This window comes from Ornithorhynchus anatinus, chromosome 10 (genome assembly GCF_004115215.2).
Source record: "Ornithorhynchus anatinus isolate Pmale09 chromosome 10, mOrnAna1.pri.v4, whole genome shotgun sequence".
In the NCBI taxonomy this organism is placed as follows: Eukaryota; Metazoa; Chordata; class Mammalia; order Monotremata; family Ornithorhynchidae; genus Ornithorhynchus; species Ornithorhynchus anatinus.
Window position 1 is genome coordinate 1,224,697 of NC_041737.1, and position 26,569 is coordinate 1,251,265.

At 50.8% G+C, this 26,569-nt stretch overlaps 1 protein-coding gene across 1 annotated transcript in view; it reads right to left on the reverse strand.

Annotated features, from left to right (window-relative positions):
* Nucleotides 1–17,055, reverse strand: part of IGFBP7 (insulin like growth factor binding protein 7) — a 42,632-nt gene extending 25,577 nt beyond the window's left edge. The window contains exon 1 of the mRNA XM_029074256.2: nt 16,274–17,055. Within this exon, the coding sequence (XP_028930089.1) occupies nt 16,274–16,865 (592 nt within the window). The 5' untranslated portion in view covers nt 16,866–17,055. The remainder of the gene's footprint in view (nt 1–16,273) is intronic.
* Nucleotides 17,056–26,569: the final 9,514 nt, after the last annotated feature.

Sequence of the window (26,569 nt, forward strand, 5' to 3'; positions counted from 1 at the left end):
ATGAACTCAACTGAGGGCTGGGCACTGTACTAAGCTCTTGGGAGAGCACGCTGCCCTCAAGGAACTCATTGTCTAATGGTGCGTGAGCAGACACTACGCCAATCTTGGTAAACGGGACTCTCTAGAATTTGTGCTAGGCTGGGTCACACACACACACAAAAACCCAAAATTGACACATGAACTGGAAACATTATGATGTGGGAGCCTCTCAGGTTTACCTTCTGGAGGTAAAGTGAAAATGCTATACCTAGCTAGTGATCTTAGTTACTTCCAATGAAATAGAATGTCACAGGAAAGAATGCTAAATTGGATAGTTTACCACACATAGTAATATAAAGTGCATCAATGAGGTCCCAAGAGCCAAAAAAGGACCGAAATAAAAGTATTTTAAAAAGTAATAAAAAATAATTACATGATCAAATAGCAATGCAAGTATGTACCAATAATAAAAGATCATGAATTTGATTTTGTATGAACATAAATGACTACAAGCTCCTTGTGCATAGATCTGGCATCGCCTAGACTAAGTAGATCTGCCATTATCATCATCATCATCAGTGGCATTTCTTGAGTGCTATGAGCAGGGCACTGACTAATGCTACACTGAGATGGGCTTTAATCCCTCTATTCAAGTCAGTCAAAATCCTTCAAAGGTGTTCATTTATTTGTGCGTTCAATTGTATTTACTGAGCACATACTGTAGAGTACACTACAACAAAAAACGGACACACTCACTGTCTAAAATGAGCTTACAGTCTAGAGATGGGGAACAGTCTAGAGGGAAGCCAAGGTAAATTTTGAAACATTACCATTCAGCAGTGCTTTTGTGAAAGAGCACTAAAAGAAGATGAGCTTCTATGGCAGTGCAGAAGAGCCTTGCCAGGTTAACAACGTGACCCTGGATGCCGGGACCATAGGGGCCCTTTTCTCTGTTCACCCTTTTGGGGTGTGTATTTTTGTGTTGAGGGTACGGATTCAAGTTTCCAGCCTGAAACCCAACAATGCAGGGGAGGATGGGCTCTAAGGGCACTCCTTTCCCTGGCCATTTGGTACCAATAGTAGCTTCCTGCTGCATGTTCACCACTGACCTACTTCTCTGAGCCAAATTCCAGCAAGGAAAGCCCATAGTCCCACGGTCCACTGACCAGAGACACTTTGAGGTTGCTTAATATCATTTGCCCCCAAACTAAGTCTCAAGAGAAAGTAAATAAGTCATCGAGTTACCCGCCCACTTCTAAATCTCTCTCACCCTCCTCTTCCTCCTCCTTCCCACCAAACTGAAGGAAAATGCCCTTCTCTTTTGGTCCCCAGTGGGATGTTGATCTCATTCCCATTAGGAGAGAAGATGCAAAGATAGGTCTAAAGATAATCTCGGACAAAAATGTCACCGGGTCATAATGGTCAGAATTGGGGCTAAGTGTCATGGTCGAGGGAGGAAGGACCAGGGAGAAGCCAACACTCCTTCCCCGGTTGAGCTCAATTTTGGATTTTCAGTTTCTTGCTGAATGTTCCCTCTGGGCAGGTTCCCTCTGTCCTGGTGTTCTCTCACCCCAACCTCTCCCTTTCACAGTAGGAGGAAAAAGAGGGGAGGCGGAAAGGAAAAGGAGGAGGAGAATGGAGGAGAACAAGGAGCAAGAAAACAAGGAGCAGAATGAAGAGGAGGAAGAGGAGGAGGAGAAGAATGAGGAGGAGAACGAGGAAGAGGAGGAGAATGAGGAATAGTAGGAGGAGAACAAGGAGGGGGAGAAAGAGGACAAGGAGGAGAATTAGGAGGAGAATTACAAGAATGAGAAGTAGGAGAAGAGGAGGAGAGACTGACGAGAGAGAACGAGGAGGAGAAGAGAATGAGGAGGAGGAGGAGGAGAAGAATGAGAATGAGGACTAGACTGTAGGTTCCTTGTGTGAAGGGAACTATGTGTACCAAATCTGTTATACTGGAGTATCCCAAGTGCTTAGTACAGACCTCTGCACACAGTAAGCACTCAATAAATAAAATTGATTGATTGAGGGAAGAACTGCTGTGCACTGAGTGGAATGATTGAAGGTGAAGTCCAGCTAGTCTGAAAATACAGACTGGGCCAGGGAGGAGTCAGGTCATCTGGAAACCAGACTCCCCAGCATAAACCTGGCTGGATGGCTATTCTAAACAGCTTACTAATTCTACTGGCTGAGAGGTTGAGCCTTTGCCATTCCAAGTAGCAAAATAGCTTTTATTTCCGATGGTATCTGTGAAGTGTTTACTTATGTGCCAGGCACTGTACCAAGCATTGGGGTAGATACAAGCTAATCAGGTTGGACACGGTGCATGTTCCACTGTGGGGCTCACATTCTTAATTCCCATTTTACAGATAAGGCATAGAGAAGTTAAGTGCCTTGCCCAAGGTCACACAGCAAACATGTTTCTGTCTGCTTGTTTTCCAAGAAGCACACACCAAGAAAGTCTTGACCAACTTCGACTTTTAATAAATTTAGGCCAGTGCTTTCAAGGTGATAACTGGAGCACGGTGATAGCCTTAGCCACAACTTCTAATAACAATAATAGTATTTGTTAAGCATTTACTATATGTCTAGCAGTGTTCTTGTCTGTCTGTCTCCCCCGATTAGACTGTAAGCCCGTCAAATGGCAGAGACTGTCTCTATCTGTTGCCGACTTGTTCATTCCAAGCGCTTAGTACAGTGCTCTGCACATAGTAAGCGCTCAATAAATACTATTGAATGACTGAATGAATGAATTCTAAGTGCTGGGGTAGATGAAAGCTAATCAGGTTGGACACAGTTCCTGTTCCACAGTGGGCTCACAGTCTTAACCTCCATTTCATAGATGAGGTAACTGAGGCTCGAAAAGTTAAATGACTTGCCCTAGGTCACTCAGCAGACAAGTGTCGGAGCCAGGATTAGAACCAAGGTTCTTCTGACTCCCAGGCCCACGCTCTAACCACTAGGCCATGCTACTCATTGGTCACGTCCTTTGTCCACTGGCCATGTTTCTTCCATGCAAACCCTGCCCAGCTTAGAACGACATTCCCATTTAGAACTATAGTACATCCTTTTGCTACAGACATGAAGACATTATTAAAGAACTCTGAGCCTGTGGGCTAAATGTGCTCTAGATTTAAGGATTTCAGGAAACAGAAAACAGGTCCAGGAAGCCTCCCCCGGCAGTTCTCCCACCCTCTCTATGGCTTCCAGAAGAAACAGCCCCAAGGACAAGGTCAGAACGGAAAAAAACAAATGCCACTATTACACGTGAGCTGGGGCTGGCGGGGGGGGAACCCTCCAAAAATAGAAATAGTAATAATTACAGTACTTGTTAAGCACTTACTATGAGCCAAACACTCTTCTAAGCACTGGGGTAGATATAAATTAATCAGATTGGACATAGTCCCTGTCCCACATGGATCTCACACTCTTAATCCCCATTTTAACGAGGTAATTGAGATACAGAGAAGTGACGTGACCTGCCTAAGGGCACACGGCAGACATGTGGCAGAGCGAGGATTAGAACTCAGGTCCTTCCGATTCCCAGACCTGTGTTTTATCCACTAAGCCACCCTGCTATATTCCCAGAGCCTGGGAGCGCCAGAGGGTGGACCAGGCCCAGGTACCCTGTGGATCTCGGTTGCCCCCCAACTTTGGCACTTTAAATATATAGGAAAAGAGCTGGGACCCACAGGAAGCTTTACTGGATCCTCCAATGGGTCCCCGGAGTCCAGCCCTTCCATTGCCCAGACGGACGGAGGCGTTGCGTTTACTCTTTCAGGGCCCCCGAATGCTCCTCGGCTGGAGATGGAAATGCAGAAGATGGGAGTCCCCTGGTTTCACTGTCCAGAAGCAGTCACAATATAGAGCCGGCTCTGGCCCCAAGAGCACATGAGTGACCGGCTCATGACCTCTGTCTGTCTCCACCACCTTGTCGGGCCCCAGCAGAGGAAGGGGATTCAAAAACAAGCACCCTGAAATAAGCTCCTAGGGGGCAAGGTTTATGTCTAATAACCCAACTGTACTCTCCTCAGAGCTCTTCAATATAGCGCTCTGCACACAGCAGGGACTCAATCACTAGTATGGACTCTATTACTAGTATTAGATTGCCAATTCCTTGAGGACAGGGACCATATCTAATAACTACTACTAACTACTGTACTCTCCCCAGCGCTCAGTTCAGTGCTCTACACCCAGCAGGGTCTCAATCAGTAGAATTAGACTGTCAATTCTTTGAGGGCAAAGGCCACGTCTAATAACTCCTGTACTTTCCCAAGTGCTCGGACCACAGGGACCGTGTCTAATTCCCACCTGTGTATTCTCTCCCAGTATTTGGCACACAGTAAGTGCTTAATAAATGCTATTACTACCACAGGGCTCTCCAACTAGTAGACTGGCAGCTCCTTGAGGGCAGGGATTGTGACTAACTCTACTGTACTCTCTCAAGGGCTTAGCACAATGCTCTGCACATAGTAGGTGCTCAGTAAATACCATTCATTCATTCATTCGTATTTATCGAGTGCTTACTGTGTGCAGAGCACTGTATTAAGTGCTTGGAAAGTACAATTTGGCAACAGAAAGAGAATCCTTAACCAACGATGGGCTCGCAGTCTAGAAGGGGGATGGAACGATCGAATCCTAGGGACTGAAAAGTGTTCATGGAGTTTCCAATGTGTCATCCCTAACCAAGAAAAATTCAGCTCATTCAATAGTGGAAAAATTCCTACACCATTTGCACTTTCTCCAACCCCACAAGTACAAAGACATCTCTGAATTATGCTGAGTGCATTTACTTCAAGAATCTCTCTTAGCATCAGAAGGTTCAAACAAATCCTAAGAAGGTCTTTCCTTTGTCATGGGACCAGCTCTCCTTAATTTTTGCAAACAAGATTCTTTTCCACCCTGAAAATGCTACTTTGTGAGTTTTCCCAGCAAATTTACTCTACATTTCTAAAGTTTGCATTGGGAACAGTCGTAACGTTCAACTGGCAGAACATTGAGAACTGGGCCAACACAATTCAGCCTGAACATGGATTTGCTCGAGTGTTAATTCCTTTCATTCTTTCTGTGCAAAATATAAAAACACTGCCAAAGGTTAAAAGAAAACTAATGAAAGGTATTTGGCTCAGAAGCATTTGTGTCTGTCTCATGACTCAGGTTATGGGTAGATTCACTCACCCCTGCTCCCTCTGCTCTGCTCGCTCTCTCCGGCTGCCCCAGGTTGGACCCGGTGGTATTTGTATTTGTTAAGCGCTTACTATGTGCCGAGCACTGTTCTAAGCGCTGGGGTAGACACAGGGGAATCGGGTTGTCCCACGTGGGGCTCACAGTCTTCATCCCCATTTTACAGATGAGGGAACTGAGGCCCAGAGAAGTTAAGTGACTCGCCCACAGTCACACAGCCGACAAGTGGCAGAGCTGGGATTCGAACTCATGAGCCCTGACTCCAAAGCCCGTGCTCTTTCCACTGAGCCACGCTGCTTCTCTGGGGAACTCTCACCCAAAGCCCCATCTGAAGACTGGTGGGATTATGGCCATGAGAGCGTGGGGACCGGGAAGAGGCAAAGGGCAGGCTTGAAGGAGTGGAGAGGCCATAAATCCACCATTTTGGACTTTATAGTCTTGACTGGTGGCTCCAGTCTGGTCTGGCCAGAGGTGGAGGCTGAGTGAGGCAGAAAGTCTGGCTCCCACAGCTGCGGGGTACCCCTCTCCCTCGCTTCTGTGGAGGGGGCCCCCCATGGTTCTGTCTCTGTTGAGTTGTCGGCTGCTTCACTGAGTTCCTAACCCCACCCTTAACCCAAGAAGCCTCCTGGCTCGGGTGACCTAGGGTCCCACCCGCATTTGGAAAGGCTGTTGTCCTATTGACTACCACAGAGAAAGACAAGTCCCTGGTCACCTCATCTTTGCCCATCCTTAAACAGGTCCCCCCATGGGCACGGACTGGCCCACCACCACCCTTGGCCCCAGGCGTGGGCTGGCCCACCTGCCTGGTCCTGGGCAGCGACTGGCCTACTGGACCAGCACCCTCGGCCCAGGGCCGACAACTGTGGAGGATCAGGTCTGCCAATCGGGTGAGCCCAGGTGGTGGAAGTGTGAACATTTTACTGAATGATCACGAGCGGCAGAGAGCAGGCGTTCCTGGGGACAGCAGCTGGGAGACCAATCTCGCCTTTGTTCCCTGCTTCCAAATCATTTCGGAAGACCTTGCTGACTGGGAGGGGCTGGGACAACGTGGTGAATGAGATCCCTCCAAAGAGGGAAGTGGCGCGGCCCAGTGGAAAGAACATGGGGAAAAGAGCCTGGATATTTTGAGCCCATGTGGGATAGGGACTGTGCCTGATTTGACCGCATGTCTACTTCAGAGACTAGCACAGTGCCTAGCACATAGCACTTAAATACTACTATTATTATTGTTGTTATCATTATGGGGCTGGGAGTCAGGAGATCTAAGTTCTAGTCCCAGCTCTGCTGGGTGACCTTGGGCAGGTTGGTTAACCTTTCTGGGGCTCTAGTCAGCAAGCTCCTTGTGGGCAGTGATCATGTCGACTAGCTATTGTACTCTCCTCAAGTGTTCTGCACGCTGTAAGTGCTCAAGAAATACCACTGATTGATTGGACCTGAGTTTCTTCATCTGTGAAATGGAGATATGATCTGATTATCCTGTTTCCACCCAAGGACTTGCCACAGTGCTCGGCACATAGAGAGCACTTAAGAAATACCACGATCATTACTATCTGCTCTTTTCTTCTTTCTTCTGAAGATATTAGATCTAGAAAGAGCAGCAGGGAGGAGGAGGAGAACCCAGGACCAAGCTAAATGACAGAGTGGAGTGCTCAGCTGGGGAGAGCTGAGTATGGGCTTACCTCAGGAAGCAGTACGGCCTAATACAAAGAGCACAGGCCTGGGAGTCAGAAGACCAGTGTTCTAATCCCAACTCCACCACTCGTGGGCAAGTCGCTTAATTTCTCTGTCCCTCAGTTACTTCATCTGTAAAATGGGGATTAAATTCTATTCCCTCCTACTTAGACTGTGAGCTCCTTGTGGGACAGATACTGTGTCCAACCTGATTATCTTGTGCTTGGTACAGTGTCTGGCACATAGTAAAGGCTTTAAAAATGTCATTAAATTTTTTGAGGGGGAAGGGGCATGACCAGCACAATGGGGATAAGTCATTCTCGAAGGACCACCAGCCAATTAATCAAGAGTACTTATTGAACTTGCCGATTTGTCCATTCCAAGCGCTTAGTACAGTGCTCTGCACATAGCAAGCGCTCAATAAATACTATTGAATGAATGAACTTGAACACCTTCTGTGGGCAAAGCACTCTCTTAAGAGCTTGGATGGATATGCTGGAGTTGGATATGATCTCTACTCCTGAGGAGTTTACAATCTACAGTAAGCGGAGCACTTGGGAAAGAGCTCTAGAATTAGCAGACAGGATTCCTGCCCTCAAGGGATGTACAATCCCTGAAACTGACTGATACTGTAACCTCATTTCCTTGGCTGGGGGCGGGGGAAGGGGGGAGGAGGAGAGAGAGAGAAAAAGAAAGAAGCATACTCTCAGTCTTTCCTTCTATGTACAAGTCTCTTGTTCATGAGGTGAGCCAGAGCTGGCCCTGGAAATTAAACACCACCCTCCCCAACCCACCCCCGTATTCCTGGCTGACATAACGTAAACCATTCTCTGAAAACTGGGGCGCACAGCTCATGCCAAATTCCGGATCAGGATTGCTAAAACAAGCGGCTCTGCCCACAGCTGGCAGCAAGGTTCTCTGCCCATAGTTGGCACCAAGCCACCCTACCCACAGCTGGCACTAAACTAACCTGGACACGGTGGGGACCAAGCCACCCTGCCCACAGCTGGCACTCCCACAGCTTGCACCAAGCTGCCCTAAACACAGCCGGCATTTCCCACAGCCGGCACGAAGACACTCTGCCCACAGCTCCGTCCCAAGTGGGCATCAAACAGGGACAATGCCCAGAGGTGTCTTTGGTGGGCCCAGCGGCACATTCTTTCTCAGGCTCTGGCCAGGTGGAATTCTTGGCATCGGGTAAACGGTCCCTGCCGACTTGGCTCCGTATCTGGGTTTTGCGCCCATGGCAGGCAGGCTGAGTCCAATCTGACTAACCTGAATCTACTCTGGCACTCGTCCCCCATAAGTGCTCCATAAATACAGCATTGTTATTATTATTATCAAAGAAAGTGGGGTTGGGAGTCCCTGGGACCGAAAGGCTGACAAGAAACTGTATTGAAGTCCTCTTCTTAGAAAAGCCAGATGGAATTTTGTTCCCCCACCCCACCCCACCCTCTTTTTCCTTCTTCCCCGAGCTTCTAACGATCAGTGTGGAGAAGGCCTGAGAGAAAGGAAATTCCACCATTCAATCACCTCCTTCCGCAAAACCCAATTCCTTTCAAGCTGAGACTTCCCCAGATTCCTCCCAGTCCCTCTTGGGAGAGCGGTCTCTAAGTCCCCGTCCACCCTGCCGGCCCCAGACGGCCTTGTCGACGCCAGAAAAACGCGCCGTTGCAGTGGTTACTCCGCATAACACGATATGGTGCGTTACTTGCCAGTCTGCAGAACTCTGACTCTTCTCCAGGGGGACCCCCTCTCTGCCTCCCGCCACTGGATCCCTGGGAAGACGGGCACTGTATCTGAGCCACAGGCCTCAGTGGGAGGTGCCAAAGTGGCAGAGGGAGGCTGGCACTCGGAATACAGTCGATCGGACCGTAAGCCCGTCAGAGGGCAGGGACTGTCTCTATCTGTTACCGATTTGTACATTCCAAGCGCTTAGTACAGTGCTCTGCACATAGTAAGCGCTCAATAAATACTATTGAATGAATGAAGACACCGGAGACAAAGGTGTCAGGGCCGTGTCTGTAGTGGGCAGGGGGCAGAGCAGTTGGGCACCGGCCTGTCCCCGTAGGAATAAGCTGGGCATCTGGCTACCCTAGGGACCAGGGAAAGACTGGCTAAACCCTAGACACTTCCAGTGGGATAAAACTGGATCTGTGGCTGCCCTGCGGACAGGGGACACAAGGCTGGACACTAGATTGTCACTTCAGTCAGTCAACCATATTTATTGAGCGCTTACCTTGGGAAGAGCAAAGTACTAAGCACTTGGGAGAGTACAAAATAACGGAGACGTTCCCTGCCCACAACGAGATTACAGTCTAGACAGGGAGTCAGATGTTAACATAAATAAATAAAATTACAGACATGTAAGTAAGTGCTCTGAGGCTGGGAAGGGGGATGAATAAAAAGGAGCAAGTCAAGGTGACTCAGAAGGGAGTGAGACAAGAGGAAAGGAGGGCTTAGTCATGGAAGGCCTCTTGGAGGAGATGTGCCTTCAATAAGGCTTTGAAGGGGGAGAGAATAACTGTCTGTCGGATTCAAGGAGGAAGGGCATTCCAGGCCAGAGACAGGAGGTGGGCGAGAGGTCGGTGGCGAGACAGACGAGATGGAGGTAAAGTCACAGGGTAAAGTCACAAGGTTGATATTAGAGGAGCAAAGTGTGTGGGCTGGGTTGGAGTAGGACAGTAGAGAGGTGAGGTAGGAGGGGGCAAAGTGATTGAGTGCTTTAAAGACTGTCCCTGTGGGGTGGACCTGGATGATTGGCTACCCTACAGATAAGGGATAGAGGGCTAGACACTGGACTGTTTTTCCAACTACTTCATTCCAGAAGTATTTTGAAAAACCCAGCTGGAAAAAAGGGCTTGTCCTGGGCCCGATTCTGTCAGGTCTGAAAACCCCTTCTTCTGAAAACCCCTTCTTTTTTTTTAATGGTATTTCTTAGGTACTTACTATGTGCCAGACACTGTACTAAGAGCTGGGGCAGATACAAGCTGATCAGGTTGGACAAAGACCATGTCTCATATGGGGCTCACAATCTTAATTCCTATTTTACAGATGAGGTAACTGAGGCCCAGCGAAGTCAAGTGACTCGCCCAAAGTCACACAGCAGACGTGTCAGAGCCGGAATTAGAACAGATCTGGGTTTTTAGCTTGCAGCTCCAAACAGAAAAGGGGGATGGCTCTCACTCTCTGGGTCGCTGGAGGGAAAGGAAGCAATTTTCTTCTTAAATGGCAATCCTCTCTTTCCTAGCCAATCTGGGTGGGGACAAAGACAGTCGGCTCTGCCAGACCACGGGCAGGAAAGAGACAGTAGAAAGAGGAATCGTTCTTCTGACAATGTGGGTCTGTTGATCCTGAGCCTGGGGCTGGGAGCCAGGATGCTTGGATTCTAATCCCAGCTCTGCCCCTGACCCGCTGTGTGACCTTGGCCAAGTCACTTAAACTCTCTGGGCTTCAGTTTCCTCATCTGTAAAATTGGGATAAGATCTTTGCTCTTCCTCTCTTTTAGACTACGAGCCCCAGGTGGGACAGGGACTGTCTGATTCAATTACCTCGTGTCTACCTCAGGGCTTAGCACAGTGCTTGGCACAGAGGAAGTGCCAACTCAACACCATCTCTGTTACAGACTGGGTTCCAGTGCCAAAAGAAATGGTGGAGCAGTGGGGCATTTGCCAGCTCAGGCTTGATGAGAACTTGGATAGCAGAATGTATCTTAAACCATCCAGCACATCAACCACAGGCAGCAAATGGATGGGTTTCAAACAATATCTTGAGGTTTTTTATGGTGCTTTTATTCCCCCAGTACTTACTATACTTCTCATTTTTGCCTTCCTAACAACCCTGGGGGGTAGCTAGAGAGGCAGGCTCTGCAATCCCCATGACACAGATGAGCAAACTGAGATTCAGAAATGTTAAGTGATTTGTCCACGGTCACCCAGCAAGCTGATGGCAGAGCTCCAACTCGAACCCAGGTCCTCCGGCTTTCAGACCAGCCCTCTTCCTTTACACCCCACTGCCATCCCTGAAAAGTGATTAATGTCTCCATCTGGCAGCCTTACTGGCAACGGTGCACATGACGCTCTACAAAGCACTACAGAAAGTACACTAGAAGTGCAAGGCATGTTCCCTGCTCACCAGGAGCTTAAAATCAAACAACTAGCTTATTCTTAAAAACCCAGGAATAGAGACTTCACAGTCCCTGCTTCAAGAGCCCATTCCAGTGTTCAACCACCCTCACTGTCATAATCATTCTAATGTCTGAACTAAATCTCTCTTGTTGCCATTGAAGTTCCTTTATCCTCTAGGGAAATGGAGGAACAACTGGCCAGCATCCTCCTTAATTCCATGCTTGAATGATTTTTCCTGTACTTTCTTAAGCTGTCCCTCTGCCAGTCCAACTGTTCTAAAATATAAGGAGGGCAGAGGAAATGTTTTAAGGAACCGGTAAAACAAAGCCTCAAATAGGGCTGCATCCCAGCTGAAAACCAGGAGGCAATTGCCACAGACTGACCAGCCTGGCATGCTGCAATCGAGAATGAGAGACGAGGCAAAAGAGAGAAAACAGAGCCAAGTGCTGAAAATTCAAAACCAACAGCCCAACAAGGGGCTGTGTGTGTGTGGGCACGCACGCACGTATGTGCATGCGCACACATCTGTGTTCACAAAATGTAGTCAAGATTATGGATCCCACCTGATTCCTTCCAGACTCACATGCACCCAAATGGGAATTTCAGCATCAGAGGCTCCTTCTCTGAGTTCACAGGATAACTTCTGTCAGAACGCACTGCCTGTAGGTGCTATCTATTTCCACCTCCAAGTTCCCCTCCGCCCAGCTCTCCACAGCGTAAGGGCCACAGCTGGACACAGGAAGCTGATCGTAACATGAGAAGTGGTAATAGCAACAGGAAATATTTACTGAGTATCAATTTGGTGCAGTGCACTGGAATAGGCTCTTAAGAAGTAAAGCATAAAGTGACATGTTCCCTGCCCATAAGGTGTTTACACTCTAATGGAGGAAACAAATATAAAAATATTTACAACTAGAGTGGTGAAAATAAACTGAGCAGAAATACATTCACGAGGGCTAAGGAGGGTGTAAAGGTTTATAAGTGCTAGTGTGGCTGAAGGGAATGGTATGGTTCAGGGTGTTGGAAATCAATCAGGAAAGGCTTGTTGGAGGAGGTGGAATCTGGGAGGGATTAGAATGTGGGGACAGCTGGGCTCTATCTGAAGTTGGGAGAGAGAGCAAGGGAACAGAGGCAGCTAAGTCGAGAGTGAGTTACGGTTTGGGAGGTCGGCTTGGGAGGAGCCTAATGAGCCAGTGGGGAAACAGAAGGTGACACGTAAGGTGGGGCCAGGTGATGGAGAACCTTGAAGTTGACTGAGGGAGTGGAGAGATCCAAAAGAGGATCTGTGCTGCAGCTGCAGCAGCAGCGTGGTGAATAGACTGGATGGAGACACGCTGGAGGCTGGGAGACTGGCAAGGAAGCTCACGGTCTCTTCCCTTTGCCAACGGTCGGCTGTGGGCAGAGCTCGCTGGAAACAGATGTTTGGGACCACTCTGGGGTGGATGCCAGTGATGGGAGCGAAGGCTCTGAGATGAGAGCCAGGAAGGGAGGTAGCCCCACATCCTTGGAGGAGAGGACCAGCAGGGAAGCAGCGTGGTCTAGTGGAAAGAGCCCGGGCCTGGGAGTCAGAGGACCTGGGTTCTAATCCCAACTCTGCCACTTGTCTGCTGTTTGACACTGGCCAAGTCACTTCACTTCTCTGTGCCCCAGTTACCTCATCTGTAAAATGGGGATTAAAACTGTGAGGCCATGTGGGACACATGCCCAACCTGATTAGCTTGTATTTATGCCAGGGCTTAGTAAAGTTCCTGGAACATAGTAGTCACTTAAATTCCAAAAACAAACAAGAAAACTAGGTTGGAAATTTCATAAACCTTCTAATTATGCTCTGGTCAACTTCAGAGCGCATTTGGAAAGGTTACCTTTTCTATGTCATAAACAGGATCTCCACCCTTTTGGACTGTGAATTCATTTTGGGCAGGAAATAGGTCTATCAACTCTGTTGTAACGTACTCCCCCGAGCACTTACTACAGCTCTGTACATAGTAAGTGCTCAGAAGATACCATGGGTTGATTTTATTAATATTGTCATCATCATCAATGCTTGTGAGAAGCAGCCTGGCTCTGTGGAAAGAGCACGGGCTTAGGAGTCAGAGGTCTTGGGTTCTAATCCCGGCTCCGCCACCCGTCAGCTGTGCGACTTCGGGCAAGTCACTTCACTTCTCAGTGCCTCAGTTATCTCATCTGTAAAAGGGGGATTAAGACTGTGAGCCTCACGTGGGACAACCTGATAACCTGTATCTACCCCAGTGCTTAGAACAGTGCTCGGCACATAGTAAGCGCTTAACAAATGCCAACTTTTTTTTAAAATAATACTATTTGTTAAGTGCTTACTATATGTCAAGCACTTTACTAAGCGTGGGGTAGATACAATATAAACAGGTCTCACACAGGGCTCAGACCCCAAGCGGAGGGAGAACAGGTATTGAATCTCCATTTCGCAAATGAGGGAACTGAGGCTCAGAGAAGTTAAATGACTTGCCCATGGTCACAAAGTAGGCAAGTAGCAGAGCCGGAATTAGAACCCACGTCCTCTGACTCCGATGCCCGTGCTCTTTCCACTAGGCCATGGTCCTTCATTGCCCCAAAGGATCTAATTCATCTACTGGGGGATGAAACTATATGTGTTATACTAAGGAAATAATTTTCCTGCACTATACATTGACCCCCCAAAGATATAGAATTTAGGAGGAATGTCCGTCCCCCCACCCCCACCAGGACTGTAAGCCCCACGTGGGTCAGGTAATGCATCCAAACCTCTTATCTTGTATCCATCCCAGGTCCTAGGACGCAGCAAGCGCTTAAACACCACAGTTATTAGTATTATGCAGAAGTATTTACAGTCTGACCATTACCCTTGGTGACCTTTTAAGTAGAAGACATCGAATGTTTGAGACCTATTCCATTTTCTGAGGAAATGTTACCAAACTCTCATTTAAAGCCTGGGGAAAAAGCTAGCTCTGCTCAGGCCATCCGACTGTCAGCTGAACTGCCTCCTCCTTGTCCTCTTCCTTCTTCTCCCAGGAACTTTGCACTACCCTGTTGCACTCAGTCAATCAATTAATGGTATTGACTGAGTGCCTTCTGGGTGCAGAACCCTGCACAAAGAGCTTGGGACAGCGTGACGGAACTCAAGGAGTTTACATTCTGACAAAAATTTGCTCCTCAGGGAGAATATCTCTGAGGCCTCGTCCTTGGGCTGGGACCACCAGAGACGCTGCCAGCTGGGAGCTCCAACTCTCCCTTGATATATCGCGGCTTGTTCAAGGCCTTCCAAGGCCCGGCACATGGTTTTGCTGGAGCAGACTTATGTTTTCTGCCGACTTCTCTGCCTTTTCTTCTACTACAAGGTCTGGGCTGTGTTTGTTTTATTGTTGTTGCACCTTGGCTTCCCTTTCTTTTATACTGACCTTGGGCTAGTTGGAGGTAAAGGAAGGAAACCAGATAAATGCATCAAAAATAATTTCAAAGGCATCTCTGCTGACAGTCTTGAAAACAATCCGAGTTGGAGAGCAACACGGCCAGGTGGGGAAGGGCACTGTCACGAATTGTGAACGCCCGAACCCAGTGCACGGTTTGAGCCTGGGGGTTCGCTCATCCTGGAGGGACCACCCCCACTGCCAGGACCCAGTCAGAAAGCAAATCATCACTGGAAATTGCCTCCTGGCCACAACCAAGCGTGCCAGCCCCTCGCCCACCCACCTGGTCTCTGGAGGGTGAGACTGGGGCCACCCAACTCTTCCCCCTCTCTTCCTTTATGCTATTTGTTAAGCCGTCACTACTTGTCATAACTGTTCTAAGCACTGGGGTAGCTACAGGTTCATTAGTTTGAACAGAGTCACTGTCCCACATGGGGCTCACAGTCTAAGTAGGAGGGAGAACAGGAGAACTGAAGCCCAGAGAAGTTAAAAGTGATTTGCCCAAGGTCACGCAGCAAGCGATGGGCAGAGCTGACTCCCAAGCCCACGTTCTTTCCACTAGTCCATGCTGCTTCTCTCAGGAGGATGAGGGGAGGGGCAGAGAACAGGAATGCAGGCTTGTGAAAGAAAGATTCGGTTGGCTTGCGGGGCTGCTGGGCAGCAGGAAGACTTTTCTCTAAATAAAGAGCCCTCTGCGGGCGTCTTTCTTGGGATTCACCTCAGGTGCCCTGAAGTAAAGGCGAAAAACTCTCCCAAGATACTCCATGAAACACCCTCGGCCCGGCCACCGCACTTCCCCTCAGCCCAGGGTCTCGGTGCCTCCTCCTCTCCTGGGCCCAGTCCCCAAGGAGAAGGTGACTGGGCACCGACCCACCTCCGCCCTGCATCTGCGAGTGAGGGTGGGGGAGAGAAGCATGTCTCCCTCTCACTGTCTTGGGATGCGCTGAAAGTGGAAAGGTGGAGGGAAAGGGAAGACGATGAAGAGGGAGGAGGGAAGTAAGGGAAGAAGATTAAGAGGAAGCCAGGAAGCAAGGGGAGAAAGGAGGAAGGAAAAGGGAGGAAAGAGGAGAAAAGGAAGGGGGGAGGTGTGAAGGGAGGAAAGAGGAGACAAGCAAGGGGGAGGAGGGAAGAAGGAGAGGAGGGAAGGGGGGGGGAGGAGGGAAGGAAGGGAAGTGGGAAAGGAGGAGGGAAGCAGCACGGTCTACTGCAAAGAGCTTGGGCCTGGGAGTCAGAGGACCTGCGTTTTAATGGCGGCTTCATCACTCGTGTGCCGTGCGACTCCGGGCAGATCACTTACTTTCTCTATGCCTCAGTCACCTCGTCTGTGAAATGGGGATTAAGACTGTGAGAGTCCCATGTAGGACGTGGACCGTGTCCAACCCGATGATCTTGTATCCACCCCATCTCTTAGTACGGTACCCGGTATGTAGTGAGCGCTTAACGAGTACCGTGAAAGAAAGAGGAAGAGAGGGAGGATGGAAGGGAGGAAGGAGGAGGGAGAGTGGAAGGAGGAGGCGGGGGAGGGAGGTGGAAAGGGGGGAGGAGGAGGAAGGGAGGAAGGGAGGAAGGAGGATGGAGGAGAGCTGAGTATGGAGGAGGGAAAGGGGGAGGTAGAAGGAAGGAAAGTGAAAGGATGGAGGAGGGAAAGGGGGAGGAAGGAGAAAGGGAGGATGGAGGAGGGAAAGGGGGAGGAAGAAGGGAGGAAAAGGAAAGGATGGAGGAAGGGGAAAGGGGGAGGGAAGAGAAAGGGGGAGGAAGAAGGAAAGGCTGGAGGAAGGAGAAAGGGAGGATGGAGGAAAGGGACGAGGGGGCGGGTAAGGGAGTGGGGCCCGTCAGGGAGAGAGGGAGGCGGGGCGGGGAGCCGGGAGCCGGGAGCCGGGAGTCGGGACCCACCTTGCTCGCAGGTGCCCTTGCTGAGCTGGCTGACGGGCTTCTCCCCGCGGCTCTGGGCGCGCAGGCTGGCGGCCCGCAGCTGGCAGCCGCTGGGGTAGGTGAGCCCGTCGCTGCCGCACACGGGGTAGGCGGCCTTGCACACGCACACCCCCGCCCCCGCCGCCGCCCCCGGCCCGGCCCCCGGCCCGGCCCCCGCCGCCGCCGCCGCTGCTGCCCCGGCTTTACCCTTGCGCCTCTTGCGGCTCTTGAGGCACTCCAGCCCCGGGGCGCAGTGGCCCCTGCCGGCCCCGCCGCCCCCGCACGGCTCGCCCTCGCCGCGGGTGCACACCGGGCAGCAGCCGCAGGCGTCCCGCGTCTCGCCCAGCGGGCAGCCCGGCGCGGGCAGAGGCGGGCAGGCGGCCGGCCGGCAGGGCCCGCAGGCGGGGCCCGGCCCGGCGCTCGCCTCGGACGACTCCCCTGCCGAGCCGGAGGCGAGGGGCACCAGCGGGGGCAGCAGCAGCAGCAGCAGCAGCAGCGGCAGCAGCAGCGGAGCCGGGGGCACCGGGGGCACCGGCCAGGAGCCCGCCCGCCGCCGCCCAGGGGACCCGGCCATGCTGCCCGCCTTCCTGGGACGGGACAGGACAGGACAGGACAGGACCGGACCGGACCGGGGGCGCACACACACACTCCCACGCACGCTCAGGCCCCCGCCGGCCGCCCGGCCCGCTCCGGACCACCGCCTCCTCAAACCGCGCCCCCGGACCGCCCCGGACAAACCACTCCCCGGGGCAGGACGGAGAGGAGGGAGGGGGACTCACAGGGGGAGACGAAAGAGGAGGAAAGACGGAGGACGGGGAGAGGGAGGAGGAGGAGGTCAGATGGAGAGGGGGAGGGAGGAGGAGGAGGACCACCAAGAGGGGGGAGAGGAGGAGAGGAAAGAGGGAGGAGGTGCAGAGGGAGGGCGGGGAGGGAGGAGGTCAGATGGAGAGAGGGGAGAGGGGAGGACTGACGGGAGAGGAAAGAGGAGGAGAGGGAGGAGGTGGAGAGGGAAGACAGGGAAAGGGAGCACGAGGAGAGGGAGAAGGAGGTCGGATGGACAGAAGGGGAGAGAGGAAGAGGAGGACTGAGAGGGGAGAGGAGAGAGGGAGGAAGAGGACAGGGAAGAGGTGGAGATGGAGGAGCTGGAGAAGAAGCGCGGGGAGAGGGGAGAGGAGTGGGATCATCTTCCTACAGAAACGCTCTGGGAATGTCACTCCCCTCCTTAAAAACCTCCAGTTTTCAACCTCCACACGAAACAGAAACTCCTCACTCTTGGCTTCAAAGCTCTCCATCACCTCGCCCCCTCCTACCTCACCTCCCTTCTCTCTTTCTACTGCCTACCCCGTACGCTCCGCTCCTCTGCCGCTCACCTCCTCACTGTCTCCCGTTCACGACTATCCCACCGTCGACCCCTGGCCCACATCCTACCGCTGTCTTGGAATGCCCTCCCTTCTCACCTCCGCCAAACTCTCTTCCCCTCTTCAAAGCCCTACTGAGAGCTCACCTCCTCCAAGAGGCCTTCCCAGACTGAGCTCCCCCATTTTCCCTCTGCTCCGCCTCCACCCTCTGCTCCTCCCCCTTCCCCCTTCACCTCCCCTCAGCTGAACCCCCTTTCCCTCTGCTGCTCCCCCTCAGCACTGTGCTCATTTGTATATGTTTTTATTACCCTATTTATTTTGTTAATGAGGTGTACATCCCCTTGATTTATTTATCGTGATTATGTTGTTTTTGTCCGTCTGTCTCCCCCGATTAGACTGTGAGCCCATCACTGGGCAGGGATTGTCTCTCTCTGTTGCCGAATTGTCCATTCCAAGCGCTCAGTACGGTGCTCTGCACATAGCAAGCGCTCAATAGATACTATTGAATGAATGCTCCTCCTCCTCCCCCTTCACCTCCCCTCAGCTGAACCCCCTTTGCCTCTGTTCCTCCCCCTGCCCCTCAGCACTGTGCTCATTTGTATATATTTTTCTTACCCTATTTATTTTGTTAATGAGGTGAACATCCCCTTGATTCTATTTATCGTGATAATGTTGTCTTGTTTTTGTTCCGTTCTGTTTTGCTCTGCCCTCTGTCTCCCCCTGATTAGACTGTGAGCCCGTCGTTGGGCAGGGATGGTCTCTCTCTGTTGTCGAATTGTCCATTCCAAGCCCCTCGTCCAGTGCTCTGCACATAGTAAGCGCTCAATAGATACTATTGAATGACTGAAGCTCTCTGTACCCCCGCCACCTGGTGCTGTAGCAGCTCCCGGGGCCTGTGCGGAGGCGGCGAGGGCGGCCTGCCTCTCCTTGGGAAAAAGGAGTGGGCGGCGGGTTGGGAAAGCTGCGGCGGGAGGCCTGTCTCACGCTTCCCTGGTCCCACCTGTTCCCTGACCTTCGCCGTCCCCCAACGAGGCCTCCTTCGGGCCAAGTCCCCCAGCTCCCCCCCGGGGCCCCAGACACGGGGGGTGAGCTTCGTCCAGCCCGCCCCAGAGCCGATCCACGGCCTCCCCAGCCAGCACCGCCATCCTCCTCCTCCTCACTGGGCCGGCAGCTGCCAGTCTCACCCCAGGTCCGGCCGGATGGGCCAACTACAGTTAATAATGATAACTATTATTATCATGGTCTTTCTTAAGCGCTTACTATGTGCCGTGCACTGTTCTAAGTGCTGGGGTAGAGAAGCAGTGTCTCTCAGTGGAAAGAGCACGGGCTTGGGAGTCAGAAGTCATGGGTTCGAATCCCAGCTCCGCCACTTGTCAGCTGTGTGACTGTGGGCAAGTCACTTGACTTCTCCATGCCTCAGTTACCTCATCTGTAAAATGGGGATGAAGACTGTGAGCCTCACGAGGGACAACCTGATTGCCCTGTATCTACCCCAGCGCTTAGAACAGTGCTCTGCACATAGTAAGTGCTTAACAAATACCAACATTATTATTATTATTATTACAAGATATTCATGTTGGACACAATCCCTGTCCCACTCAGGGCTCACAGTCTTAATCCCCATTTTACAGTTGAGGGAACTGAGGCACGGAGAAGTCAAGTCACACAGCAGACAAGTGGTGGAGCCGGGATTAGAAGCCATGACCTTCTGATTCCCAGGCCGGGGCTTTGTCCATTAGGACCGGCTGCTTGCCCATCCTACCCAGGAATGTGTGGGGGCAAACTCAGAGTCCATTAGTGGTACCAAGCCCACGGAGATGATCACTCCCTCTGTCTCATGTAGTAGTACTGGTATGTAAAATGCACTATACTGAGTGCATCCTGAGCACAATGTACTGTACTGAGCACCTCCTGAGTGCAAAAACACTGTACAGAGTGCCTCCTGAGTGCAACACAATGTACTGAGCACCTCCTAGGTGTAACACACTGTATAGAGTGCCTCCTGAATGCAACACAATACTAATCCTAATAATAATAGTATTTGTTAAGCCCTTACTATGTGCCAAGGACTGTTCTAAGCACTGGGGTAGATACAAGGCAATCAGGTTGTCTCAGTCTTAATCCCCATTTTACAGTTGAGGGAACTGAGGCACAGAGAAGTTAAGTGGCTCGCCCGAGGTCACACAGCAGACAAGTGGCAGAGATGGGATTAGAACCCACGTCTTCTGACTCCCAAGCCTCTGCTCTTTCCACTAAGCCACACTGCACCTCTGTTCTCTGCTGCTTCTCACAATGTACTGAGTGCTTGGGCAAGTCTAGTAGGAGCGGTAACGTTCCCCACCCTTAAAGACGTGCAGGAGAGATTGGGTCTACAGACACTGATTCCGAAAGTAACTGTGGCCCCATGGCTCTCACAGTGATAGGTTAAGCTGGGTCGATTTTCCAAAAGAAACAGCAGACGGAAGTGCATTCCTGCAGTTGGTAGATCTCTTGAGGTTCCTGGCAATACTGTCCTCGGTCTAAACCATCAAAACTTCCCTGAAGAAAGCTTTGGGCCGGCGGGTTGTCAGGCAGTGTCAGCTCCTCTCAAGAACCAGTTCTGGAGACAGGGGATACCAGTTACCAGTCAATCGATCATATTTATCGAGCGCTTACCATGTGCAGAGCACTATGCTTACTATGCCTCATCATTAGTTACCTCATCATTCACCCACCCACCTGTACAGTGGTTGGTCTTCAATCGATGGCATTTACTAAATGTTTAACTAAGCATTCGAGAGTGTACAGTAGAGTAAGCAGATATAATCCCTGCCCCCCCAGGAAGCTTACAATCTAGAAGGGGAGACAGACATTTGAGGAAGAAAACTCCTTAAATGGTAGGATGTATAAAACTACTCACACCATACCAAGAAGTAGTGAGTGCCAAGATAGGGCTGAGATGACGGTCGGGTAGATGAGACCTGAAGATGGTAGAAAGTCAGTGGGGAAGGCCTCCTGGAGGAGGTGGGGGCTTCAGAAGGAGATAGAGCTGAGGTTTGGTGGATTTGAAAGTGCTCCAAGCAGGAGGGAGGGTGTGAGCCAGGGAGGTGAGGTGGGCGAGTCGAGGACGAGGCACAGTGAGAAGGTGAGTTTGGGAGCAACAGAGAGAAATAGATCAGGGATGATGTGGGAGAAGAGAGTGGATGATAGGAAGGACAGTGTCTTTTGCCTCCCTTGCTTTCCAATCCCACTGTGTTATCTGGCTCTTGTTACCTTCTGGCTGTGATTCGAAAGCACAGCCTTTCTTTGCCAGAGAAAGACGTAGCTACCACATCTGCCTGGTCCACTTAAAGAGTGAGAGAGGAAGGGAGGAGGTTGTTAGAGTATTGAGCTCCCAGCGGGCACGGGGCTACAGTGTGGGAAGCAACAAATATGCCAGAAAGTTTCATCAAAAGGAGAAAGAGCAAAACGGCCAAACTGAGCAAGAAATAGAACGCTCTCTCTCTTCCTCTTTTAATGGTATTTGTTAAGTGCTTACTATGTGCCAGGCACTGTTCTAAGCACTTGGATAGAAACAAAGTAGTCAGGTTAGACAGAGTCCTTACCCCACATGGGGCTCACAGTTTTAATCCCCATTTTACAGATGAGGTAGCTGAGGCACAGAAGTGTCTTGCCCAAGATCACACAGCAGACAAGTGGCAGCCAGAATCACCACCCAGATTCTTCTGACTCCCAGGCCCGTGCCCTTTGCACTTGGTCACGCTGCTTCTCCATTCAGAAAAAAATTCATTGATTTGGGATACACAAGGCTGAGGCTCTGTGTTATTCATGAAATCGTAAATTCAGAACAAGGTTTCCTCTTGGGGGCTGTAGGGGCTTCTTTTTTTTAGGAATCTGGAGGGCCACTGATGTTTCCTCTGGGGCTGGGGACTGACTCAATGTTCTCCAGAGACCCTGGCAATGGGATAGGGAACAGAAGGGGCAGTGATCCCGATACACCTGCAGCTGTGCTGGCAGTTTTTCAGGAATGAAGAGCTGAAATTTCCAGCTCTGCAGCCCAAGTCGAGGCATTTTTAGTGCTTAGTTCATAATGACATAGTCTGCACTCCAAGAAGTTTCCTCCAGGAAACTTCACATTCCGATCCTCTTCCTGGGCAGTCAGCATACCTTAGTCCAAATAGGCAGAGAGGCCTAGTGGAGCAAGGCCAGGTCTGGGAGTCATGAGACCCGAGTTCTAGTCCCACCTCTGCCACTGCCCTACTGTGTGATTTTTGGATAAATCACAATCTCTCTGGGCCACAGTTTCTTCTTCCGGAAAGTGGGGATTAGATGCTTATTCTCTCTCCTTCTCAGACGGGGAGCTCCATCGGGGACAGGGACTGTGTCCGAGCTGACTTGTATCCATCACAGCGTTTAGTACAGCGCTTGGCACCTAGCAAACATACGATGAGCTGCATCCTTATTACGCCAGGCTCTACCACCCAGGGTGGCTTCCTCCACAGAACCGCGACAGCCCTCACGCGTCCCCAACGAGGTTGCGTGACTGTCAGCTGCAAGATGGTGGCTGGAAACTTGGCTTCCAGCGGCGTCACCACTTAACAGCCGGGGTGGCTCGACCCCCCCCCCCACATTGTAGACAATGTCCTGGCTCCAAAGACTTTGGGGCCCACCAGCTTCTTCTCTGGCACCGAGCAGGGGGCTCGAGGATGCTCCCTCCCTCTGGGCGATGTGTCTCAGCGACCCCTTCAATCTCAGCCCGCCTGACTCCCATCCTCGGGGAGAGGGAGAAAGATGCAGCCACGTGGGTGTTGGTGGGGGGCGAGGAGGCAGGAGAAGAAGAGGGTGGCGCCCATGCACAGCTGTGGATGCTCTGTCACTCCCTGTGGAACATTTCTACCAACTCTGTTCTACTGCACTCGCCTAAATGCTTAGCACAGTGCTCTGCAATAAAGTCCATCGATTGCCTCGTTGAAGCTCCTGCTGCAGTACGGTTTGGTGGAACGAGCACGGGCTTGGGAGTCAGAGGTCATGGGTTCGAATCCCAGCTCTGCCACTTGTCAGCTGTGTGACTGTGGGCAAGTCACTTCACTTCTCTGTGCCTCAGTAACCTCATCTGTAAAATGGGGATTAAAACTGTACCCTGTATCTACCTCAGCTCTTAGAACAGTGCTCTGCACATAGAAAGCGTTTAACAAATACCAACATTATTATTATTCTCTGTGCCTCAGTTCCCTCATCTGTAAAATGGGGATGAAGACCGTGAGCCCCATGTGGGGCAACCTGATTACCTTGTATCAACCCCAGCGTATAGAACGGTGCTTGGCACCTAATAAGCGCTTAACAAATACCATCATTATGCCCCAACCTGGAAAGGGGGCCTGGTGAGGGGGTGTGACTGGAGGGCGGCAGGTGGAGGGACGAGCCTGGGACGGGCTCTCTGGTCCCCTTCTACTGGGCGTGCGGAGGGTCCTTGGCCAGGGGGCAGCCGCCTGGCCCCCTCGCACAGGTGTGAGGAAGGTGGTGGGGAGGAAGCTTCGGGGTACGTGGTGCTTAGCACAGGCTGAAACGTGCACGCCGTCCCCCAAGGAAGCAGCACCACCTGGTGGGAAGAGCTCGGGACTAGCTTTCTGGAAACTGGAGCTGATCACCGCCTCTCAGGGCCTCAGTTTCCCATCCCGTACGAGGGGGACTCACGCAGCGAGTGTCCACCAAGTGCTTCATTCATTCATTCGTATTTATCGAGCGCTTACTATGTGCAGAGCACTGTACTAAGCGCTTGGAATGTACAATTCGGCAACACACAGAGACCATCCCTGCCCAATGACGGGTTTACAGTCTAATCCGGGGAGACAGACGCTCAAAAACAAGACACCACAATCACCAGTAAATAAATGCCAGAACCGATAAGGCAAGCATCACTAACTCCATTCCGGCCGGCGTGAATTCCTCTTTGTCCATCAGGTTGGGCAAAGGGAAGTGCCCGGGCTCTCCTCCGGAGCTGTCCTAAAGGCCCCATCAGGGCTGGTCCTAAACCCAGGGATCGGCAGGAGGCCTGGGGCAGTTTGAGACTGGTCCCCGAACGCACGTTGTAAATCTAACAGTAAATGCACATCTCCGGTTCCTCCTTTATACCAGCGTTACCAGCCTCAGTTTCCCTCACCGGAAAGGAGACTTAGAATCTAAACCTTTTCTTCATGATTCTCCACGAGAGGGCCTGGGAAAGACTAGGTTAGGCTTGTGTAGGCAAATGGGGAGAAGCGGCGTGGCCTAGTGGAAAGAACATAGGTCTAGGAATCAGAGGGTCTGGGTTCTAATTCCACCTCCCTCACTTGTCTGCTGTGTCACCTTGGGCAAGTCACTAAACTTCTCTGGGCCTCAGTTACCTCCTCTGTAAAATGGGAAAGAAAACTGTGAGCCCTATGTGGGACGGGGACTGTGTCCAACCTGATTATCTTGTATTTACCCCAGTGCTCAGTATAGTGTACCTGGCACATAGTAAGTGCTTAAATACGGGGATTCAATACCTGTTCTCCCTCCTACTTAGATCGAGAACCCCATGTGTGTGAAGGGGACTGTGTTGGACCAGATTATCTTCTATTTATCCCAGTGCTTAGGATAGTGCTAGCGCATTGTAAGCACATCTATACCTTTATTATTATTATTAGTATTGTTGTCAGGTCCCGTGACTGAGTTGTGCTGATTTCCAGTGAACAAAAGACCTCAGAAACACGTCAACCCCATCCGGGTGCCCCCGTTCCCTAACCGCCTGCTCGGTTTTACCATGGGGCCATTCTCTCCTTGGAGAGCGAGAAGGTGGGTTGGAGTTAGAGGAGAGAAGTGTGGGGCTGGGTTCTAGTAGGAGGTTAGCGAGGTGAGGTAGGAGGAGAGCTGAGTGAGTGCTTTAAGTCCAATTGATGTAGAGACAGATGAACAAGCACTGAAGGTTCTTGAGGGGGTGGGAAGTGTGCACTGAACTTCTTTTAGAAAAACGATCTGGGCAGCAGAGTCAAGTAAGGACTGGAGTGGGGATAGGCTGGAGGCAGGGAGGTCAGTGAGGAGGCCGATGCAGTAGGCATGGCGGGATACGCTGAGTGCTTAGATCAGTATAGTAACAATTTGGATGGAGAGGGAGGGGTGGATTTTAGACATGTTGTGAAGGAAGAACCGAGAGGACTTGGTGATAGATTGACCTGAATTTGTGGGTTAAAGGAGACAGATGAGTCTCTCATTTCATCTCATGAAATGAGATGGAGATGCCAAGTATGGGCTTGAGAGACAGGCAGGAAGGTGGTGCTATCCACAGTGATGGGAAAAGCAGGAAGAGGAGAGAGTTTGGATGGGAAGATGAGGAGTTCTGTTTTGGACATGTTAAATTTGAGGTGTTGGCAGTTTGAGTGTTGCTTTATTACTCAACTAGAATTAATTGAGGGCCCAGTACCGGGACATTTTGGTAAATGCAGAGTAGTCAGCCCTGGCTCAGGAACCAACCCCTGAATACAGTTCCTATGGGGTTCTGTCTCACAGTGCTTATGACACCATTTTCAGGTACCGATTGTGTCAAATGCTGAAGTTGCTCTGAACATGTCTCAGCAAATCGACTGGTTGGTGCTGACTCAGACCGGGATGGTGAAGGAGTATATATACACACACACATATATATATGTACTGGCTGTGGATGCTGGCTCTCCTGAGATCTGTGAAGGGATTGTTGGGAGATAGGGAGTTTGCTTACAGTCCCAGCCAAACTGAGGTATTTACTGGCCATAGAGCTCTCTGGAATGACTGTTGCTTAGCAACCGGGCACTAAGCCAAGAGGAGCCTGGAGCAGGCCCAGTCTGGCTTCAGCAGCCGGTGAGGTGAGCGGGTTGGCAGGGCGTGAACTCGGCCCTGAGCCTGGGCTCTGGGGTTGGGTGCTTTTTTCCCCGTCCCCCTTCCCCCCTCCCCTCCGGATTACAACTACAGATGCACTAGGCAAACACCAGTCCACAGGCAGGGCAGACAAGAGCCACTGGTCTTTTTCTGCTGTCAACCGGCAGGGTGCTCGGGGTAACATCACCACTCCTTCCCTTTGAAGTTCTGTACAAAGAGCAACTCACTTTATGCCCAAAGAGGGGTGATGGATTGTGTATGGGTTAGCATCCAGCAGAGTCCCTCTCTCTGGCTCCTCTCCCCTCCCTGAAACTTGTATTCCCCTCTATTTTTTTATGGATCTTGTTAAAGTTGGTTTTTAATATGGCATTTGTTAAGCACTTACTTTGTGTCAAGTGCTATACCAGGTGCTGGGGTAGATACCGGCTAATCAGATTGGACACAGTCCATGTTCCACATGGGACTCTCAGACTGTGTCCAACCTGATCAGGTTGTATCTACACGAGGGCTTAATACAGTGCCTGGCACATAATAAGCACTCTACGAATACCATTTAAAAAAATGAGGAAACTGAGGCACGGAGAAGTTAAATGACTTACCTAAGGTCACACAGGAGGCAAGTGGTGGAACCAGGATTAGAACCCAGATCCTCGACTTCCAGGCCTATGGTCTTTCCACTAGGCCATGCTGCATCCCGCGATATTCCCATTAAGCTGCTCCCAAGACCTTGGTTTAGCTGTTATGAAGGATGTTTTGACAGAGAACAGCTGGGGCTGTTTCCAATTAAATATCGCATCTCTAAACTTTGATTAGAAACTGTTTTCAAATTGTTAATAGCTCCTTATTTGGGAGCTGGTTAAATGCAAAGGAAAGTGTCACTTATTTCAAGGGCTCTTTTCTTTGTTGCTTTTTCCAAACGACTTTCCATTAGTGGCTACTCCCAAACCCATGCTGTTTTTGATGGGGTAAGTCTAGATAAATAAAATGTCTACATCAACTTAGCTGTTGTCTTATTCTTTGTGATACTGAGCCCTCATTTGCTTTTTATGTTTTAATTAAATTGGCTGTATTT